The sequence below is a fragment of the Oryctolagus cuniculus genome, chromosome 15 (genome assembly GCF_051225735.1).
Source record: "Oryctolagus cuniculus isolate XC-2025 breed Fujian yellow rabbit chromosome 15, ASM5122573v1, whole genome shotgun sequence".
NCBI classification, from domain to species: domain Eukaryota; kingdom Metazoa; phylum Chordata; class Mammalia; order Lagomorpha; family Leporidae; genus Oryctolagus; species Oryctolagus cuniculus.
In genome coordinates this window covers 19,135,135-19,157,379 of record NC_142881.1, presented here as the reverse complement: position 1 = coordinate 19,157,379, position 22,245 = coordinate 19,135,135, and the positions used below count along the sequence as shown (strand labels likewise).

Here is a 22,245-nt window from a genome sequence, read left to right as displayed (position 1 = left end):
CAGTTAACCCTGTTCTGTTTCTCAGTCTAACATTGTTTAGTATTTTTATGCATGTCTGTGTCCCTGTCTTGTTAAATAACTATCCAAGGGGATGCAGTTAGAGGCATGTATTTGGCACAGCAGTTAAGACATCTCTGGTGACATACACATCCTATATTGGTGTGCCTGGTTTCAGGTTCCTGCTGCACTTCTGTTTCCAGCTTCCTGCTAATGTGCATGCTGGGAGGCAGCAGGAAGACATTAGCAGTAGTTGGGTTCTTGCTGCCCACATGGAAGATTGGGATTGAATTCTGGGCTCCTGCCTTTAGCCTGGCCCAGTCCCAGCTGTTGTGGGCATTTGAAGAGTAAAACAGGAGATGGAAGATCGATCTCTCTCTCCCTCCTCCTCCCTTCCTCTCCCTCTGCCTTTTAAATAAATAAAAATACATAATTTTTAAAAGGGGGAGATGTAATTAAAGTGCTAAAATGAATACTTCTGACAAACAGAAAGCATCAATAGTAGATGATAAAATCTGGAAAATAGAACTAGGTTCCTTTGGATTCACTTCTTCTAACAAAGCATAACTTCTCCATATGCCCTTCTTTATCCTGGTTTTCTTAATTGTATATTTCTCTCTTCTTTTAGAAGGAATTCTTTGTGTTTTAAGTGTGCTTTTTTTTGTTTTTAAGGTTTTGTTTTATTTATCTGGGAAGTAGAATTACAGAAACAGAGAAAGGTCTTCTACCTGCTGATTCACTCCCCTAGTGGTCACAATGGCTGGAAGCTGGGTTGATCTGAAGCCAGGAGCCAGGAGCCTCTTCCGGGTCTCCTACACGGGTGCGGGGGTCCAAGCACTTGAGCTGTCTTCCACTGCTTTCCCATACTATTAGCAGAGAGCTGGATCAGAAGAGGAACAAATGGAATGTGAACGGGCACTCACCTGGGCTGCTGGTGCTGCAGGCAGAGGCTTAGCCTACTGTACCACCGGGCAGCCCCACGTGTGCTTATTAATATGAATGCATTTTACTTCATTATTAATCTCTCAGAATTAAGATTTTATCTCAGACTAACGTTTGTGCCTCACCTCTAGTATATTCTCTGTGGTTAGGTTACATGTATGTATTGGAAATTAATGGGAACTGAAATATGAACAATAAGAAAATTTTAGATGATACTGCATTTATTTTATATGCTTGCTAGTTGTCATTAAATATAGTTTTTCTGAGTAATGACAAGGGTAATAAGTAATATTTATTGACATTTCATGATACTGTAGTAATTTTTCATTAGCCATTTTATTTAAAATCATTCTTTCCCCTTCCTCCATCTCTACTATGCTCAGTATTTTGATTGTGTATTTAATTTGGAATAAAATTTTAGTATTTGAATGTTGGTCCGTTAGAGTTCTCAGCAGTTTTAACTGACTTATTATTTTTTCCTCCCATTTATTAGAGAACAATTCACCCAGAACAGTTGGTTGTAAACTTAATTGGAATGATTCTTCTGAGACTTCCCCTTTTTAAAAATCCTATCCTAATTCTTGAAAAGCAATCATTGAAATGAAAAACAAACAGAAAACTTGGAGAACTGATGTTAGTCCTGTAGCAGCTGCCCTGCTCTAGGAAAGATTTTAATTTCTCCTCTCAAAATTGGATAAAGAGAGAAATAAGCAACAGAATCTTTCCTTCAAGGCTGGGGTGTACATACAGAACACAGAGGTCTTTTTGTTGTAAGGACTTTGAAGAAATATTACTATAATCATTATATCAACAACTAAGTTTTAGGTATTTACAATGTAACTTCTGTACAATAAGTGGTGGCATTCTTTTGAGTTTTTGACAATCAAGAATTTTTATATTGCTTTTCAGTTGCTGTTTTTCCAATTGAATTTTTCTGCAGGATTAATTCTATCTTTGACATTATTTCATCTTTATGGCTGTGTATCTTTCTACTTATTTTTTTATTTAGGTTCTTACTCAACAGTTATACTGAATTAACCTAAAGATACTGATAATATTTGCTAAAATTGAAAGCATTTAAATTTAAATTACAGCTATTTTAAATTCACCATATATCTGACAGTATAAGAAAACAAGTTGTAAAAGTAGAGCACAGAAAGAAAAAAAAGTAGAGCACAGAACAATTGATAGTCAAGGTTAAGCATATAAAAACTAAATGCCAGCGACTGGCAACTGTCAGCCTACATTTATACACAGAAGCTCAGCAACAGTGTTTTTTGTTTTTTGTTTTTCTTTAGCTGCTATGGCTCAACATTAAAAGCAAGCTGTGTCTTGATTCTAGGTTGTTGTTTAGTTTGTGGTTAAAACCACTCATTGAAAGAGGTTAGAGTTGAAACCACTGCAGAGAGTGAATCACAATAAATGCCAGACTTCTGATGTCAAGGTTTTTGTTTGGTTTTTTTTTTTTTTTTTTTTTTTTTTTTTTGTTGTTGTTGTTGTGTTTTGTTTTGCTGAGAGTAATGGAGAGTAATGGAGATTAATGGCCAAATGTAGATTTTTCTTTGAACATGCCTTAGTCTCAAGTAAGTGACAGGTCTTTTCAATTAGAATCACATATTCTAAAGGTTCAGTTTTTAAAAACTCCTTCCCACTCTACCAAAAAAAGAAAAAGAAGTACAAGTTTTATTTAAATTACCACTAATTTTGGTGCTAGTGTTTTATCTTGTAATTTTTAAATTCTAGACATCTATTCTGATTTAAAAAAAAAAAAAAGCTTGTTTTCTGAAAGGCGAAGTGCCAGAGAGAGTGAGAGAATTATCCTCTACCTTCTGGTTTATTCCCCAAATAGCCACAACAGCCAGAACTGGGTCAGGACAAAGCCAGGAGCCAGGAACTCCGTTCTGGTCTCCCACATGGGTGTCAGGGACCCAAGCACTAGGGCCATCCTCTGCTGCCTTCCTATCCTAGCCCATTATCAGGGAGCTAGATGGGAAGCAGAGCAGCTAAGACTTGATGCTGGGTTGTATCTCCAATTAGTCTTTTTCTTATAACTTCAGTCACTGATTTCTTTTTTAAAAAATAATTTTTACTTATATAAGGTGAGCAAATTTCCTGTGTTTCATAATCTAGTTTTAGGAGTATAGTGATACTTCCCTCTGTACCCTCTCTCCTGCCCATGCTCCCATCTTCCCTCATCCTCCCATTTTTATTCTCTCTGTTAATTTTTATAGTGACATACTTTTTGGTTTAATTTATGCACATAAGCTGAACCCTCCACTAAGTAAAGAATTTCAAAAACTAGTAAGAAGAAAAAAACTAAAAAACAATTCCTCAACATTAGAGAGACAGGGCTTTTAACAGTAAGCAAATCTCAAAATACCGGTTTCTCATACACATGTGGATGAAATTGGAAGCCATTATACTTAGTGAAATAAGCCAGTCCCAAAAAGACAAATATTGTGTGCTTCCCCTGATCGGTGGAAACTAGTAGAGTACAAAAACATGTAATGGATACAGTCACTGATTTCTTCAGCAAGAGGGAAAATTCAGATGAGTCATGATCATACAGGTAGCTGACATGGAATTTGCCACGTAGTCTTAGCGATGAAACTAGAAAATATCTAGGAAATAAAATGTTCTGCTTTTTATTTATTTGTTATTAATTAGTTTATGCTTAATGTGAATATGCCTATATAAGAGAAACTATGACTTTCAATATTGTTTATAATTATTTTTGATTGGGAAAATTTTTTTACCATCAGGTCAATTTTTCAGATATGTAATAGAGAATGTGTGCATCTTAGGTTTTAAATAATGCTATTTTGAGGGGGGTGGATTTCTCCAAAATTACATATACATTTTCCATAAAAATGGGTATTCTTTATCTAAAATGCTTGGGTCCAGAAGTCTTTCAGACCTAGGAGTTTATATCAGATTTTAGAATATTTGCATAGACTTCTTTGGTGAGCATTTCTACTCTGGAAGTCTGAAATCTGAAACTTTTGAGTGTCATATTGGTGCTTAGATAGCTTCAGGTTTGGAGCATTTTGTTTTTGAATTGTTTTATTAGAGATGCTCAATGTGTATAACTACTTGTTCTAAGTTAAATTATCACAAATACAAATGGGACAAAAAGCTTCATATAGACATTAGTGCAATGTGAGTAAATTAGGCCTTATTTAAACACTGATATGCCTGAATATTCCCAAACTTTCCAGTCATTCATTTAAAAAGTTAACTTACAGCTGTGGATTTTATTATTGCTCTAAGACCAGTGAATAGAAAAGTGATTTCAGTGTCAATCTGATTTATAGTGTAGTGTGTGGTTCCTTGGTACCAAGATTTAAGGATCTTGCTGAAATAGTACTTCTGAGTAACTTATAAAAACCCAGTAGATAACTATGATGGTAAGAGGCTCATGAGATTTTTTGAAAAATAACCCTCCCCCCCTTTTTTGTATTCACAGGAAACCTGTCCAGTTTAAGTCGTCTTGGTCTAAGATATAATAGACTATCAGCAATACCCAGATCATTAGCAAAATGCAGTGCACTGGAAGAATTAAATTTAGAGAACAATAACATTTCTACTTTACCAGAGGTAAGAAGTGGATTAGAGAAAACAGGACTTGAGATAAGTTTGCAAGATAATGCAGGAGAAACTAGAAAATCTTTACAGCTGGGTTAAAAAAGTTGATGATTGAGATTATTTACAAAATGAGTATCTTAAGGCCAGTGCTATGGCACAGCAGATTAAAGCCCTGGCCTGTAGTGCCAGCATCCCATATTGTGCCAGTTTGAGTGCCGGCTGCTCAGATCCAACTCCCTGCTAATGTGCATGGGACAGCACCAGAGGATGGCCCAAGTCCTTGGGTCCTGCACCCAAGTGTGAGACCCAGAAGAAGCTCCTGGCTTCAGATTGGCTCAGCTTTGGCAGTTGCAGCCATTTAGGTAGTGAACCAATGGACGGAAGACCTCTCTCCCTCCCTCCCTCCTCTCTCTCTGCCTCTCTCTATAACTCTTTGAAATAAATAAAATTAAATCTTAAAAATAAAAATAAAGTATCTTGTGTAGCTGGCACTAAGATAACAACTGAAGAAAGGTAAGAACATATTTGTTAATTTTAATGTGGAGAAGAAAGGAAAAACCATTGCAGTCAGTCACTGCATTCTCTTGTATCACCATATGAATATTTCTCATAATATTTTGGGAACTGGCAGTAAAAGCTATTAAAGTATACGGCTGGTTTTAAAACTCAGCTACCCTGCCCACCTCAGTTATAAAAAGGGAAAGTAAAAAAGATGAAAAGAATGCTGATTGTACGAATGCACTATTTATTATCATGATTAATATTAGCTACAACTCTCCTGTGACCCATGTTACTCTGTTTATGCAATGAAATTAAAGGCCATTTAGAATGTAACAGTCATCAGAATCTGTTATTTTTAATGCATTATGTTTAATCCTAGCTTTGCTGATTCTATTAGAAAATATTTTCACTTATTCCACTTTGAGATTAATTGACTAAGGCATAATACTTAATTGTCTTTCTCAACATTATTTTCTTTTGTCTTTCCTTTTTGTACCTACTGTACTCAGCAATGTTAGTTTGCTTGTAGAATTTTAACAATAGAAAGAATGGGATTTTAGATTTACAAATTGAGCTTTGCAAAATGCTTTCTTTCTAACAATTAAAATTGTCATATAAGTAGCCCTACAACATCTTCACTATTGCTAGTTTTTTAGTGCATACACATGTGTTTGCATGTATGTGTATTAAAAATAAATATTATTTTGGTTAAATGTTTTATGAAGATTTATAGCAATTCTGTTACAAATTTCAGTTGACTTGTTCCTTAGGAAGACAAAATAAAGTAGCACCTATTAACTTGATTCCTCTTAATTTGAGTGCTTGTGTTTTCACAAAACAGCTTGGATGAGTATCCCAGGACTGTGTTTTCTAGGCTGGACCAAGTCACTAAGACTATTACAGCAATATCTTAACCTGTGACAAAGAGATGCTATTGGTAGTAGCAGTTTGTTGGAGCAAAATGCACAGATTGCAGTCCTGAGAACTAAACCGTCTGGATTTTTGAACTTCTGTTATAGTGGTAAATTAGGATGATCAAAATGGGTGAGGTTGTACTGTTTAATGCCATCTCTCTCCCCTTTTCTAACAGTGATTCATAGCTACAATAAGGCAAACAATTAGCACATTACTTAAGCTTCTTTTTACTTGTGATTTGTGAGCTTTAGGAAGGTAGACCTAGCTTTTACAGTGTCAATATGCCGATCAAACTTCATACGATGAAAAAACTTTTTGTATATCCAGTCTTACTGTCAGTGAAGGGAAATTAATGATTGTTGGGCGTCTTAAAATACAGACATTGTGATATTTTGTGACTGAATAAAGGATTTTTTTTAAGATTTATTTATTTCAAAGGCAGAATTACAAGGAAAGTGGAGAGGGAGATAGATTAATCTTCCATCCACTGGTTCACTGCCTGAATAGCTGCAATGGCCAAGGCTGGGCCAGGCTGAAGCCAGGAACCAGAAATTCCATTTGGATCTCCCACATGTGTACAGGGGCCCAAGTACTTGGGCCGTCTCTGCTTCCCCAGGTGCATTAGTGGGGAGCTGGATCAGAAGTGGAGCAGCTGAGACTCGAACCAGTGCTCATTTGGGATCCTGCCATTACAGGTGTGGCTTAACCCGCTGTGCCAGATTCCAGCCCCTGCAATTTACTTTTTTTTTTTTTTTTAAGAGAAGTTTAGGTTCAGCAAAACTGAGTGGATTATACAGAAATTTCTCATATATTGTTGCTCTCAAACATGCATAGCCTCCCCAACTATTAACACGTCCCCCAACAGGGTAGTATATTTGTTATAATCAGTGAACCTGCATTGACACATCATGATCAACCAAAGTAAGTACTTTACATTAGGGTTCTTTCTTGGTGTTCCATGTTCTGTGACTTCAGATAAAAGCAAAATGACATGTATATACCATTATAGTATCATACAAAGGAATTTCACTACCCTGAAAGTCCTTCATGCTCCAGCTGTTCATCTCTCCCACTCCCTAACCCCTGGCAACCACCCATCTTTTCACTTTTGAGGATTATAAAGAGACAGCTCTTTTTTTCTGGTTGTTAAAGAATGCGTGTGTGTGTGTGTGTATACAAACATGTATTTAAACTGATCTATTTTCAGATAGAGATGCTACAGGGAAACCATATTGACCTTTTCCAAAAATAAGAAAGCATTATGTCTTACTAAAAGTAGTCTGTGTATTTTGGAATCAGTATATTCTTAATGCGAATGGATGCTTATCTACAGTTCTAGTAAGCACTGTAAGGAAAACAAAATCAATTAGGTATCAAGGGACATTCAAATTGAGTTAGACAAAAAATCATGAAAGTAATTTTCATTGGGAGCTCGTATTGCTCAACTCAGAGCTGGCAAAGTAACTGTTTCATTTGAGGATGATGTGAAAATGGATTAGTTTAATTGCAAACATAAACACATAAGGAAAAAATTTAATAACTTTAAGCATATATATTCAAGGCATGTAGCAGCTCTACATATATGAGAGTACTTCATAAAGTGTATGGAAAAGGGATTAAAAATGTTTATTTTGGTGTGAAAATGTTCGAAATACTTGCATCATTTTTGGTAATATGTATTTTCATGACTCTTTGAAGATCTCTCATTTGAATGGATTTAAAATCATACCAAAATAAACACCTTTTCTTACAAAAAAAAGAGAGAGAGAGAGGTATTTTTTTTGAAAGGCAGAATGACACAGAAGGAGAGACACAAGAAAGATCTATCTTTTGATTCACTTCCCAAGTAGCTGTAATGGCCTGGACTGGGCTAGGGTGAAGCCAGGAGCCCAGAACTCCATTTGGGTCTCCCATGTGGGTTGCAGGAGCCCAAGCACTTGGACCATTATCTGCTTCTTTTTCGTTAGGGAGCTGGATTGGAAGTGGAGCAGCGAGACTTAAATAGGCAGTCCCGAATGGGATGCTGGTGTTACAGCAGAGGCTTAACCACAATGCTGGCCCCAGTAAACACCTTTTAATTCCATTTTCCTTGAAATTTTTGAGGCATCCTTGTCTTACCCATTTAATTCTCAGTATAGTTCCATTAATTATTGTGATAGTGTCATCCAATAGATTGGGGAATAAAATTTGAGAGTTTATGTTTTTGACCAAATTTGTTACCTTAAATATTTGGAGATATGGTAAATGATCCATTGATTATCTAATTAATTCACTGGAGCTGAGAAAACTTAAGTAAATAATCTAAAATAAATAGGAACCTATATGTCTGATTCAAAAGCAATAATAAGCAACCTCCAGATTACACCATAGAACTTAAGACATAAATTAAAGAGCTGCCTTTTGTTTCTCCTTCTCAAACTCAAATATTAATGTTTTATCACAGAAGAATACCAGCTCAATAGTTGTGATATTTGTAAGTGATTTTTTTGCTATAAGTTTTGATAAAATCCCTTTATTTTTGATGAAGTAGACTGTAGACATTTTCCTTAATTGAGCACCATGCAGTTTGTGTCATCACTGCTCTTACCTGCATTGTTCGTTTCATTCATGTACAACAATAGTCATATATTACAGATAGCTCTTTAAGGTTCACTGTAAAGAACAAGCTTCAGTTGACTGTAATTACATCTTCAGTTATATGGTGACTGTATTTTTTCAACTGGCTTTGCCAATTATACTGGCACCTCAGGCATTAAGTTTCCCATTTGCTCATGGCGGATAGGTGAAGGTTGAACATTATTTAAAGTTCATATGCATCTTACATTGTGCTTGTTTCTATCTTTTTGTGCTTTTACTTAAATCTAGAGTGTTTTCTGCTACTCTGAATATTTGGAAATTTTTTTTCATCCTGCAAGATGATGCTCATTTTCAGCCTCCTCCTTATGTTTCCAGTCTTCCTTCCCTTATTTTTGAATTTAAATAGAAAAGGGATTTAAGATTTAAGTACTTGCTGTAGACTAAGTATTGTACAACTATGTTTTATGTCTCTTAGTCTTCACTATAACCCATAAGGCACTGTTTTTTTAGAAATGGATTAGCTAAAATTCAGAAAAATAAAAACTTGCCCAAAGTCCCAGAGTATTATAACATAGAGCCAGGATTTAAAATTGTCTTACAGCTTTGTACTAGTGCTTCCTACATGTTATTGAACATGGGGGCCAGTGCTGTGGCGCAGTAGGCTAGGACTCCACCTGCAGCGCTGGCATCCCATGTGGGTGCCAGTTTGTTTCCCAGCTGCTCTTCTTCCCATCCAGCTCTCTGCTTATGTCCTGGGAAACTGGATGATGATCCAAGTGCTTGGGCCCCTGCACCCGCATGGGAGACCTGGAAAAAGCTGCTAGCTTTGGTCTGGCTGAATCCTAGCCAGTAAGGCCATTTGGGGAGTGAACTAGTGGGTAGAAGATTCTCTCTCTCTCTCTCTGAGTCAGTCAGTCTCTCTCTCTCTGTATATACATATATATAATATATATATATATATAATTTGTGTAACACTGCCTTTCAAATAAATAAATCTTTAAAAAAAAAACTCACAAGCAAATGTCTAAATGTGGGTCTTTAAAAATTAGAGATAGGTGCTTAACTAAGATCTAGAAAGAACTAGTTGCATAGCCAGGACAGAGCAGGACTTGTACCTGGGGTCACTGGGTGCCAGGAGATACCTCTCATCCACAGACAAGTTTTCTTTACTCCATAAAGTGTTTTAAATAAATTGAAGTCAAAGGAAAAAAATCAGAGCAATTTCCTGTACTTCTAAAATCTGGAAATCTGACTACATCGACTCCATATTTCTTCAAGGCAGTAGTTTGCTAGAACTGAATAGTAGACTCTCCTGCAGATGAGGTTTGCTAGAAGTGGCCCAGCCAGTCTGTCATTTGCTACCTCAAGGCCCTTTAGGCATTTGTGTTTATTTGGGACTGCTGCTGTTTGCAAAATAAGTCGTTACAGTTCTAATTCTTATGCTTATTTCATTTTCTTGTTTATTTTTTACAGAGTCTTTTATCTAGTCTTGTGAAACTGAATAGTTTGACTTTAGCTAGAAATTGCTTCCAGTTATATCCAGTAGGTGGTCCATCTCAATTTTCCACCATCTATTCTCTTAACATGGAACACAATCGAATCAATAAAATCCCATTTGGGATTTTCTCCAGAGCAAAAGTATTAAGTAAGCTGAACATGAAGGTAAGCTTCTGTTTTTCTTGGAGGGAGAGGGGGAGAAAATTACTAACAGTTTTACTAATGTTTGTATTTTCTCTGTGTGTAGAATGGATACTTAAACCTTGCTAATGGGACCTAAACTGATAAGGATACTTCAGGGTACCTTTTCTCAGATAGCAATTGTCTTAGAACCACATATGTCCTGAGGAATTCATTATCAAGAAAAAGAATCAATCATGAATGTCCATAAAGTATAGTAAGGATATTTATTGCAGAGCTGACTTATTACATAGATACCACTATATTAATACCAGTGTGGGTTTAATATTTTTAGGTAGTATATCTTCAAGGAGGTAGTATGGAGCCATTAAAAGTTATACTGTAGTCTAAAAGAATTTTAAATACCATTTGGAATCTCTATGTATTAAATAGAAGGAAGTTAAAGCATATAAAAATCTGTTTAAACATAAACAGCTTTTAAAGGCTGTTTAAAGAATTTTGTATTAAAATATCCATGTTTCTATGCATACATACAGTTGCTATTTTCCAAAGTATAATGTTTATCATTGGCTATCAGAATTATTTATAGGGGTAGAGTGGGACAGGCATTAGGTTAAGACACTTACATCCCATTTCCAGTTTTGATTTCCACTTCCAGTTACATACTGCATTTTCTTGCTAATATAGGCACTGACAGGTAGCAGGTGACCTGGATTGAGCACCCAGCCCCTGGCATTGGCCCAGCCCAGTCCTGGCTGTTGCACGATACTTGGGGGGAATAAACCTGTGAATGGGAACACTTTGTCTCTCTTTTTCCCTTCTCCCTCTCCCTCCTTCTTTTTTCCCTCTCCCTCTTTTCCCTCCCTCTCTCCCTTTCCTTTTCTCCCTCTCCAAAAAATAAAAATTTTAAGAATTAGTTATGGGTAGTTTTTAGTTTCTTTTTTACTTATCCACATATTCTATAGTGAAAGAGTTGCACATTTGTAACAAAGTTATTGTGAAAGGAGAAAATAAATAGAAAATTATCTAGTTCAGTGATTTAATTTACAGTGAGCAGACTTTAAGCCCAGGGATATAACTGAGTTGGCTACATAGCTTATTTGTGGCTGAGTTAGGAATCCAGGAAACAATGTGCTAAGAGTCATTGTTGATGAAGTATGTTTTACAAATGATTGTATAGAAGCAGGAAAATAGTGGTGACTCATTTAAAAAAATTTTAGCAAAATTAATTCTTACTCTTTATTATCTGCTTTTATTTAGTGATAAACATTTTATCCTAGGGATTTTTGAAGTGAAATTGTAGATAATTAATGTTTTAGTGATTTAATTTGTAGTCATATTAAGACTATTTTTTCTTCTCCTGCTTTACTGCTCAGCATCTGTAGTACAAATTCTAGATTCCTTGCTTTCATTTTGAGCTATGTCTTTTTAATTACATTCCTATCTTTATTTTAGCATTTACATGTTATTCAGTGATTTCTGCACATTATTGTGTATTATGTTTATCAGAATCTTTGAAATACCAAGTATTTCTCTGTGTAGCATATGTGTTTTTCTATTTCCATGACAATCACATAAGGAACAAATTTCTAATTAACCTCAAAATAAAAACCTGGTGGCTAGTGTTGCGGTGCAGCGGGTTAAGCCTCTGCCTACGACACCAGCATCCCATGTTGGAGCACTGGTTCAAGTCCTGGCTACTTCACTTACTCTTTGGCTCCTTGTTAATGCTTGGGAAAAGCAGTGAAAGATGATCCTTGTGCTAGGGCCCGTGTCACCCACAAGGGAGACAGAGTAAAACCATCTGAGGGAAGATCTCTCTGTGTTTCTTCCTTTCTCTCTGTTATTCTGCCTTTCAAATAAATAAAATTAATCTTTTAAAAAAAGGAAAAAATAAATAAAAGCCTGATTATTGTGTGAAAAACTTTGGAGCCTGAGAGTTTTTGTTGCTTATTTTTTTTCCTCTTTGTCTTTTTGTTGTGTTGCTTTTTCTTTCTATATTTAGGTATCAAAAAAGAGAATTAAGTTTTCTGGTTAAGAATTATTTACAGCCGGCGCTGCAGCTCACTAGGCTAATCCTCCGCCTTGCAGCACCGGCACACCGGGTTCTAGTCCTGGTCGGGGCGCCGGATTCTGTCCCGGTTGCCCCTCTTGCAGGCCAGCTCTCTGCTGTGGCCCGGGAGTGCAGTGGAGGATGGCCCAAGTCCTTGAGCCCTGCACCCCATGGAAGACCAGGATAAATACCTGGCTCCTGGCTTCGGATCAGCGTGGTGCACCGACCGTGGCGGCCATTGGAGAGTGAAGACCTTTCTCTCTGTCTCTCTCTCTCACTGTCCACTCTGCCTGTCAAAAAAAAAAAAAAAAAGAATTATTATTTACAAAGGTAGAGAGCTCTGTTTTAGGAGCTTTGCCTTTATGGTTCTACCTGGCTTCTTTTTGTCTTTGCTAGGACAATCAGTTAACATCTCTTCCCTTGGATTTTGGAACTTGGACTAGTATGGTAGAGTTGAATTTAGCTACTAATCAGCTCACAAAGATCCCTGAAGATGTGTCTGGTCTTGTTTCTCTAGAGGTGAGTATAAATAACCATTTTGAACTCCTTAGAGACTTCCACGAATGTCTCATAAAATTTCAAATTAGAACAAGTAATTTTTGTTTGGGATCACAATTAGAAATGTCAGAATTCTCTTAAACATACAACCTATTTGGTTAAAGATGCTTAGCCTAGGCTAATGCTTTTGAATTGCTCTTACCCACTAAAGTTTGGTAGAAGTTTGAGTATCATTGAAAGGAATGTGCTCGGGGCCAGTGTTATAGCATAGTGGGTAAAGCTACTGCCTGAAATGCTGGCATCCCATATGGGCACTGGTTCAAGACCTAGCTTTTCCACTTCTGATCCAGCTTCCAACTGATGTGCCTGGGGGCCTCTGTACCCATGTGGGAGATCTGGAAGAAGATCTGGCTCTCAACCTAGCCCAGTCTCAGCTGTTGGGGCCATTTGGGGAGTGAACCACAGGATGGAAGATCTGTCCTTGTCTCTCCCTCCCTCCCTCCCTCCAACTCTGACTTTCAAATAAATGAATAAATCTTAAAGAAAGAAATGGTCTTGGAAGCTAAGCATCTGTTAGAACTTTTTTCCCCTCTTAATTTTAAGAATGACACCATTGTTTTCATAATAATTATGGATTCTTTAGATGGGCATTCGGAACCATTTATCATATTGCTCCGTCTAAATTTTCCATCCTAATTACCCACCTACTGTTGGAAATTCAGTATGCATATTTCTAGCTCTGTATGTTTAGTCCTATTGCTTTCAATATTTAGAATGTCCTTTTTCTCATCTCCTTATTCTTTTCTTTTAAAATGAGTTTCTGTAAAGATCTATCTTAATATTTCAGTCAAGATATTTCTCATATCTCAAGTCCCTGGGGTTTTCATTTTTTTTTATGAAATGCTTCCTAATAGTAAATACTGTTTTAAAAATTTTCCCATACCTGTATTTAAAAAAAAATCTAATTTCCATTTATTATTTAATGAGATGAAATAGTATGATGTAATGGTTAAAGCATGGAATTTGAAGTCAGCTAGATTTGGGTACAATTCCAGCTTTCTCTCTATATATATTTGTGAATTTAATTCACCTTTAGTTTCCTAAACTGTGAATTGGGGATAGGATTAAATGCAGTAATGTACATAAAACATGAGTACTATGCTTGCAAAGAGTAAACTCAAATGATAGCTGTGATTATTTTGTCTTATTATATGTAGACATGTATATGTTTATGTATGTGTATAAGTATATATTTTTTGAGTTGTATAATTGGGGAAAATAAATGGCATAAAAATTAGCCAGAATGTTTTTAGTTTGTAACTAGACATTTGTGACATTCAAATAGTATAACAGTAACTATATGAATCTCAGGGCAAATAATCTATTTTTTATAGCAGTTAAAATGAAATTCTCTTATTTTCATTAGTTTTGACATAAGCAAATAAAAAATCTCTAATAACTATGGTGATGTGTTTTCAATTGCAAATCAGTGAATTAAATATTATGTTATATAATTGAATGTTACATATATTATTTACTGTTTGGAAAATTAGCATTGCTTAATGAATTTTAAGCTACGTAGTAGTAATCAATAATTCCGTTTTATGAGTTATCAAACTGTCAACAATCTGTCTTTAGGTTCTAATATTATCAAACAATCTTCTCAAGAAGCTTCCCCATGGTCTTGGAAATCTTAGGAAGTTAAGAGAGTTGGATCTAGAGGAGAATAAATTGGAATCCTTGCCAAATGAAATTGCTTATCTTAAGGATTTACAGGTAAAAACATTGTCCTGATAGTTTTATAGTTAAGATCTTTAGAATCCATTCCAAATTGCACTTTTTTTTTTTAAATATTTTGATCTCATTCTTGGACCAGATAAATTTTCCTATTATAGTCATTTGGCTGAGTTTTATGTTCAGATAACTCTTGTCATCCTAAAAAATGATATTTTTTGAAAGACAAGCCTGTAAGTTGATTCTTATCACATCTAATTTCCTTTTTATTTTATTCTTGAGTAGATGTATTAAGTTTATAGTAGTTGTAGAAAATATATATGCAATTTATTTTGTTAATCTTTTAGAAATTAGTCTTGACAAACAACCAGTTGACCACTCTTCCCAGAGGCATTGGTCACCTTACCAATCTCACACATCTAGGCCTTGGAGAGAACCTACTTACTCATCTTCCTGAAGAAATTGGTAAGAACCCTATGAATGCTTGGCTATGTACTAATAATTTGCTTTTGTATATGCAAGCAATATTATAATAAATACAAGAAATGTGTTTTTGTAAATTAAGGTTACATCAGGCTTGAGATGTTTTTATAGAGCACCAGTTGTTGATTGATTGTTTGGGCTAGATTTTCTCATGGGGTATTAGGATTAACAGAATTTGAGAATGTTTTTTGTATAGGTTATAAATATAATCTCAATTTAGAGAGCTATTTTCTGTTTTTTTCAAATTTTAAGCTCATAGGCTTGAATTAAATTAGTATAACATTTTATGCCAAAATATTTCTTTATGAAGTTTTAGGGTCAATATTAATATTTGATTAATATCAATATTTGGGAATACTTCAGGATTTTTCAAGTGTTTTCCTTTTCATTATTTTACGTAAAGAACCTTTATTTCATAAAACCCCCCTTAAATATTAGGCAGTGTAAATTGTAGTCCCTTTTTACGGAGTTAATTAAGTAAAAAGTAGTTCTTGAATTAGTAATTCTATGTATTATGTTGTTCCATGTGTAGTGTGCTATCCCAGAGGTACTATAGATTACTAAATAAGAATGATTTTGGAGATAGTAGACAATTCAAAATCTGTCTTTGTGGCTTATTAGTTTTGTGACTTTGAATAAGATATGTTAACTCCACAATCCTCAGACTTCTTATCTGCAAAATAAGGTTGATAATAGTGACTTCTCACAGGACTGCTTTAAGATTAAGTAATGTGTTACATGTAAACAAACCCATTACTTGCTACCTGTTAATTTTATTAGCCTTTCAATGAAATTTGAAAAGTCCAAATTTTGAAGTTTAAAAACTGGAAGCCCCATGAGGCAACTTTACACTCATATTTCTAATGTATTTCTTCAGCTGGCCTCATGTAATTGCTTGAGTCATTTGCCTAAAATGTATAGGTATCTAAGAGTATAAAGATTATTTAAGTTCAATTTTGGTTCATTATTAAATGCATGGCAACTCTCTTAATGAAAGATATAAAAACCAAGTAGGAAAAACTTTCCACATGGGAAATTTATTAACATGACCAGTTTTCATATTGTCTATAACAGAACTGCGATTATAGACACTGAATATAAAATAAACTTAGCTCTGCAGTTCTAAAGTATATTTTTAAATAAAATATATATGTGTGTGTGTGTATATATATATATATATAAAAAATTGTGTGTGTATATATAAATGGCAAACTTTCCTAAATTGAATATCTGAAGATGTAGAGCTCCTGTGTATTTTCCAAAAAAGAAAAAAAAAAAAAAAAATCTCTATAAGCCTGAACCCCAGCCAATAAAGGAAGAGGTGCTGATTTAGTTAGTATGGAGTGTGATTTGGACATCACAGTTCTTTAAAATCTTCCCACTTGATTTGAAAATACAGCAGTGTTTGAAACAGTTGTAGAGAGTTTTAAGAGAGAAGAGAATAAAAACAAATGTAAATTAAGTATATATAATGCTAAGGATAACATCATGCCCAGGTAAACTTAAAATAGTAGGTAATTTTAAAAAAATCATAATTTTTTTTTTTTTTTTAAAACAGGTACACTGGAGAACCTAGAAGAACTGTATTTGAATGACAACCCCCACCTGCATAGCCTTCCCTTTGAACTGGCTCTCTGCAGCAAGCTTTCAATCATGAGTATTGAGAACTGTCCACTCAGTCACCTTCCACCTCAGATTGTTGCTGGGGGGCCTTCTTTCATCATTCAGTTCCTAAAGATGCAGGGTCCATATCGTGCCATGGTCTGATACAAACCTGCTGGTCCCACACACTGTTCAAAAATAGACTGCCATTAATGTTTCATATCTATATCTGTATCTATTTATGTAGATATTGATATATATGGCAGATTTAAAAGACTGCATTATGTGTTTCTGCTAATAGAGGAATCATAGCCATTTAGATTTTTTTTAATTCTGTACAAAAGGCTTAAATAAGATTTCTTTGCTGAATTTGATGGATGTTTTTCTGTTGTGTAATCTGATATGCCAATTTGTGTAAAACATTTGCCAACAAATTATGAAGTTACTAAATTTAAGGGACTGAGGCAGTATAGTTAGGTATACTTTCTCGTAGGAAGCAGATATTGGGCAAAAAATTTTGTTGCAACTTTTCATATACATTTTCCCCTTTCCAATTGTCAGATATTTATAGGCCCAGAAGGTAGAATTTTTCTTTTAACTTATTTTGAGATTTGAGATTTAAATTTTATATATTGTTTACAGTCAGAGTAAATCACTGGATTTTTTTTCCCCTTTGGATTTGATTTGCTCTGTTTTGATCAGATCTAGACTTTATATCCTTAGCTAAAGAGTTTGCATCAGCTCATTTAAATATTAAAAGATATTGCTTGAGACAGCTGGCAAAGTGAAAAGATACTGGTGAAAGTCTAGAATTCCTTTAATTGTTGTTCTTTGATGAGTTGTGAAGCAAAGCATCTGAAATGAGTCCTTGGATAGGGGGAGGATGTTGAGACCTTTTATAGTATTAATATCTTTTCTGAAGTTGGGGGCAACAGAAACATGTAATGAAAATGAGTTTTGTCATTCCTGAAAATTGCAGATCCATGAAAACTAGCAGAATCATTTGGTAAAAAAGTAAATAAATTACCCATAAACACACATTCTATATATGTATATACAATGCTATATAGATATGTATTTATTATCATAAACTACAATAGGTAACTTTAAGGATTTCTCCCTATCCTTGTACAATGAAATGAATGTCTTTCTTTGAAAACTGCAATATATGTACGTTTCCAGGTTATTTAACAGTGTACTATGGTTTTATATCTTGACTTGCCTGGTACATCTTTCAGTTCTGGAATATTTGTGTCTAAGCACAATATCTTCACACTGTGCTATATTGCTGCTGAACTAAATGCACTTTTCCCCACATCTGGGGCACTCGCTTCAAACAATTCAGTTCAGTACTGTTACCTTTAATTTCACCTTTTCTTTCTTGGTAGTTGGTAGTACAATTATGGAAAAGAAGCACATTACATAGAAGCCATTGGTAGTTCAGTGGAGGTTCTTGTAAGATGTGCTATTTGATGTATTTTTTTGCTTTACTGCTTTTTAAAACCAGCAGTATTGTAAATGTGTGCCCCTTATGTAGTCCTTTTACTTTTCGTAATGCTGGTCTAAGTCCGTTTAATTGTTAGAGACTCACAGAGCAAGTGCATTGTAGATATCCTAAAACACACTTCCCATATAATGACTAACTATTACATGTAATTACATAATGCTGCTTATTTTTTTTTTTCATTTAGTTGGGCATTGTGTTTTAAACATAGCCATTTCTTTTTTTGAATTAAAAGTATATTATTGAGATAGCAATTTAGACTGTTTTACTTTTCCTGGCTCTCAAATTCAGGACTAGGTTTGAGGTCAAACTTTTGTTCATAATTGGCAATTTTATAAGAAGCAACTAAGAAATGGAAGGCAGGTGAAGATATAAAACCCTAGAATGCTTAAATGTGCTGTAAAACTATTGTAGATGTCACTGGATTTTACCAAGTATTATCCGTTCTTTTTTCCATCTACTGTGGCTTTTCAGTTAAAATTTTGTTTATAAAAGGAATTTATTACAGCTCTACCTAGAGCATGTGTGTATGTGTGGTTTTTTGAATCTCCAAATATGTTCATAGAGAAATATCGAACTTGAACATTAAAGGTAGAATATAATGTTTTTTCTATAAAAATATGATTATTTCTTAAAATCAAACTAGATATGATTTTTAAATCATTTTGGTTCCTTTACCTGTATTTACATGTTAATCTGTAACAGACATGCAGAATGATTACATGTAGAAATGATGCTCACATGTAAACCATACATAGCTAAGGAGCTTCATACATTTTTTAAGAAGCATAAAACTTGTAAGGGTACTTTGAAAAGTGTGTGGTAATGCATATTATTAAGGAACTGTGCATGGATTTAAGTTTTTTACACCAAAATAACATCTTTTAACTTCATTTTCCACAGCCTTTGAAGTGCCCTTTGTGTCCCCCCTTTACGGCTGCCACCTTGTAAGAGCCCATGCATTTTATTACTTCTTTTCCCAAGAAACCAGACTCTCCTTGTGAAATCAAGATATTTACTATTTAAGTAGCTTGAATATAATAAGGGATATTGTTGAATGACTGCATATGAACCAATATTTTTCAGTGGCATTAATGTATCCAAACATTTCTTTTAAAGAATTTATTGTTCAGTCATTCTGAGGCTCAGTAAATAAAATGAGGATGTCAGGTTGTTAGGTTGTAAACAAGTTGCTCTGAACTCTGCTGTTGGTGCATATGTAGCAGCAGAATGGCGGTGGTAATGTCAAACAATCCTTTTGTGGGAGTTTATTTTTTAAATCCAAAGTAGTTTTTCACAGAGTAAGGAGTGCGAGATGCTGAATACAATGTCAGATTGATGAATACTAATGAAAATAGTAGAGGATAGAAACTCTTAAAAGGAAGAGTAGACATAAAATGTTTATTGTATTTATATTAAAACATGGGTTATATAATTTAGAATGTGCTCTAAAAATATAATTACATATATCCAGTTTATCATGCACAGTGTGCATCATTTAGGATGGATAAATTGTTCTATTATCACAATTTATCTTGTTTTTCTTTTTTTTTTTTTTTTGAGGTAACTTGTTAAAAACTTTTTGCCTTTCATCTGTTTCTTAGTTATCTGCATGGAATCCAGATTTCAGCTTGTAGAAATTATAATTTTTATTGATATGAATGAGTAGTAATTAAGTGTATAAAATACATTTTTGCAAAGGAAAAGGGGGTACTATTGACAGTTAATATTGTGCCAACAGCCTACAATACATCAGAACTTTCCCAGACAAATCAGAATACATGGTCACACTTACCTGATTAAAATTTGATGAAAGCAGATGATATAATTGAAAAGATATAGGGGAGGAATAAATTCCTGAATTTAACTAAAATGAATAACTTGTGAAGCAAAGACTTCTGTCTGTCCAGAGGATAAGATGATGACATTGTATCAGATAGCTAAAATGTACTGGCTTGGGTCATTCTTTTGATTAGTTTAGTTTTGGGAAGTCAACTGGGTGACTGGAAAAAGCATGACAATCTTTGATTATCTAGAATCTGAGAATTTGAATATGCGAGTTTTAACCTCAAGTATCTTGAACATTACACTAAGAAAATATTATGGGAGTGTTTTGTAAAATAGCTGTTAGTACTTTTGTTTTTGAATAGAATGTCTTCTGGTAACACTGAAGAAACATTTCTGGGTTTATTTTTAACTTTGAAAAATAAAGAAGGGTTTTTTTTTATTTTCCATTTTTTAAAAACTAGAACTTGGTTGTCATTACTCTTAAAAATGCTTTTTCTTGTACACACTTCTCAATTATCCCACTGACATACATTCTAAATATAAATTGTTTTGAATGTAAATACCTGTTTGTGTTTAGTACTTCTACTGGTAGCAGTTCATAATATTTCAGTGTAGGAATGTCTTCCTGTCTGGTGGGAGGAACAGTTTCCACAGTGGAGAGTAGTTGGGACAAGGCTGTCATGTGCAGGCTTTGCAGTTTATGCAGTGTACAACTACATTATGTGTTGGTGGAGATGTTCATTCACATCCTAGATTGGTATTTTTATTATGACTTTTTAAAAAAAGATTTATTTTATTTATTTGAAAGAGTTAGAGAGAGAGCCAGAGGACAGAGAGGTCTTCCATCCGATGGTTCACTCCCCAAATGGCCATAAGGCCAGAGTTGAGTTGATCCAAAGGCAGGGGACAGGACCTTCTTCCGAGTCTCCCACACGGGTGCAGGGCCCCAAGACTTGGGCCATCTTCTATTGCTTTTCCAGTCCATAGCAGAGAACTGGATTGGAAGTGGAACAGCCGGGACTCGAACTGGCACCCATATGGGATGCCAGCGCTGCGGGCCAGGGCTTTAACCTGCTGCGCCACAGCACCAGCCCCATGACTTTTTTTTTTTAGCAGATGTCAGTTAATTTCTTCCAACAAGATTAACATGCTTTGTCAGTTTCTAACAGATGGAAGTAAAGAGTCTTGAAGCCTCAAAGATGGAGCATTTTTTTCCTCACTCATAAAATGATGCTAGTTGGGCTAGGGTGGAGATTCAGTCTTTGGGCAAATTATAACAATCTTTTTTTTTTTTAACTTTTATTTAATGAATATAAATTTCCAAAGTACGATTTATGGATTACAATGGCTTCCCCCCGATACCGTCCCTCCCACCCACAACCCTCCCCTTTCCCACTCCCTCTCCCCTTCCATTCACATCAAGATTCATTTTCGATTATCTTAATATACAGAAGATCAGCTTAGTATACATTAAGTAAGGATTTCAACAGTTTGCTCCCACACAGAAACATAAAGTGAAAAATAATAGATGATTTTTTTTAAATGATGATGAAATCAGATCAGACCTATTGTCATGTTTAATCCCAGTGAGAGTCAAGTTGGGAATTGATAATTTCTTTTTTTTTTTTTTTTTTACAGAAGATCAGTTTAGTATGCATTAAGTAAAGATTTCAACAGTTTGCACCCCCATAGAAACACAAAGTGAAATATATTGTTTGAGTACTCATTATAGCATTAAATCTCAATGCACAGCACATTAAGGACAGAGATCCTACATTAGGAGTAAGTGCACAGTGACTCCTGTTGTTGACTTTACCAATTGACACTCCTGTCTATGGCATCAGTAATCTCCCTATGCTCCAGTCATGAGTTTCCAAGGCTATGGAAGCCGTCTGAGTTCTCCGACTCTTATCTTGTTTAAACAAAGTCATAGTCAAAGTGGAGGTTCTCTCCTCCCTTCAGAGAAAGGTATCTCCTTCTTTGATGACCTGTTCTTTCCACTGGGATCTCGCACACAGAGATCTTTTGCCAGAGTGTCTTGGATTTCCATGCCTGAAATACTCTCATGGGCTTTTCAGCCAGATCCGATTGCCTTTAGGGCTGATTCTGAGGCCAGAGTGCTATTTAGGACATCTGCCATTCTATGAGTCTGCTGAGTATCTCACTTCCCATGTTGGATCACTCTCCCCTTTATTTATTCTATCGGTTAGTGTTAGCAGGTACTAGACTTGTTTATGTGCTCCCTTTGACTCTTAGTCCTTTCATTATGATCAATTGTGAACTGAAATTGATCACTTGGAATAGTGAGATGGCATTGGTACATGCCACGTTGATGGGATTGAATTGGAATCCCCTGGTATGTTTCTAACTCTACCATTTGGGGCAAGTCAGCTTGAGCATGTCCCAAATTATACATCTCTTCCCTCTC

At 35.1% G+C, this 22,245-nt stretch overlaps 1 protein-coding gene across 8 annotated transcripts in view; it reads left to right on the top strand.

Annotated features, from left to right (window-relative positions):
- SHOC2 (SHOC2 leucine rich repeat scaffold protein) overlaps positions 1 to 18,548 on the top strand; it is a 99,995-nt gene extending 81,447 nt beyond the window's left edge. For all 8 annotated transcript variants that reach the window (XM_070057230.2, XM_008270502.5, XM_089314044.1 and 5 more), the window contains 6 exons: positions 4,406 to 4,536; positions 9,991 to 10,179; positions 12,605 to 12,727; positions 14,345 to 14,482; positions 14,788 to 14,905; positions 16,482 to 18,548. In XM_070057230.2, coding sequence (XP_069913331.1) covers positions 4,406 to 4,536; positions 9,991 to 10,179; positions 12,605 to 12,727; positions 14,345 to 14,482; positions 14,788 to 14,905; positions 16,482 to 16,690 — 908 coding nt within the window. In that variant the 3' untranslated portion in view covers positions 16,691 to 18,548. The remainder of the gene's footprint in view (positions 1 to 4,405; positions 4,537 to 9,990; positions 10,180 to 12,604; positions 12,728 to 14,344; positions 14,483 to 14,787; positions 14,906 to 16,481) is intronic.
- The last annotated feature ends 3,697 nt before the right edge of the window (positions 18,549 to 22,245 follow it).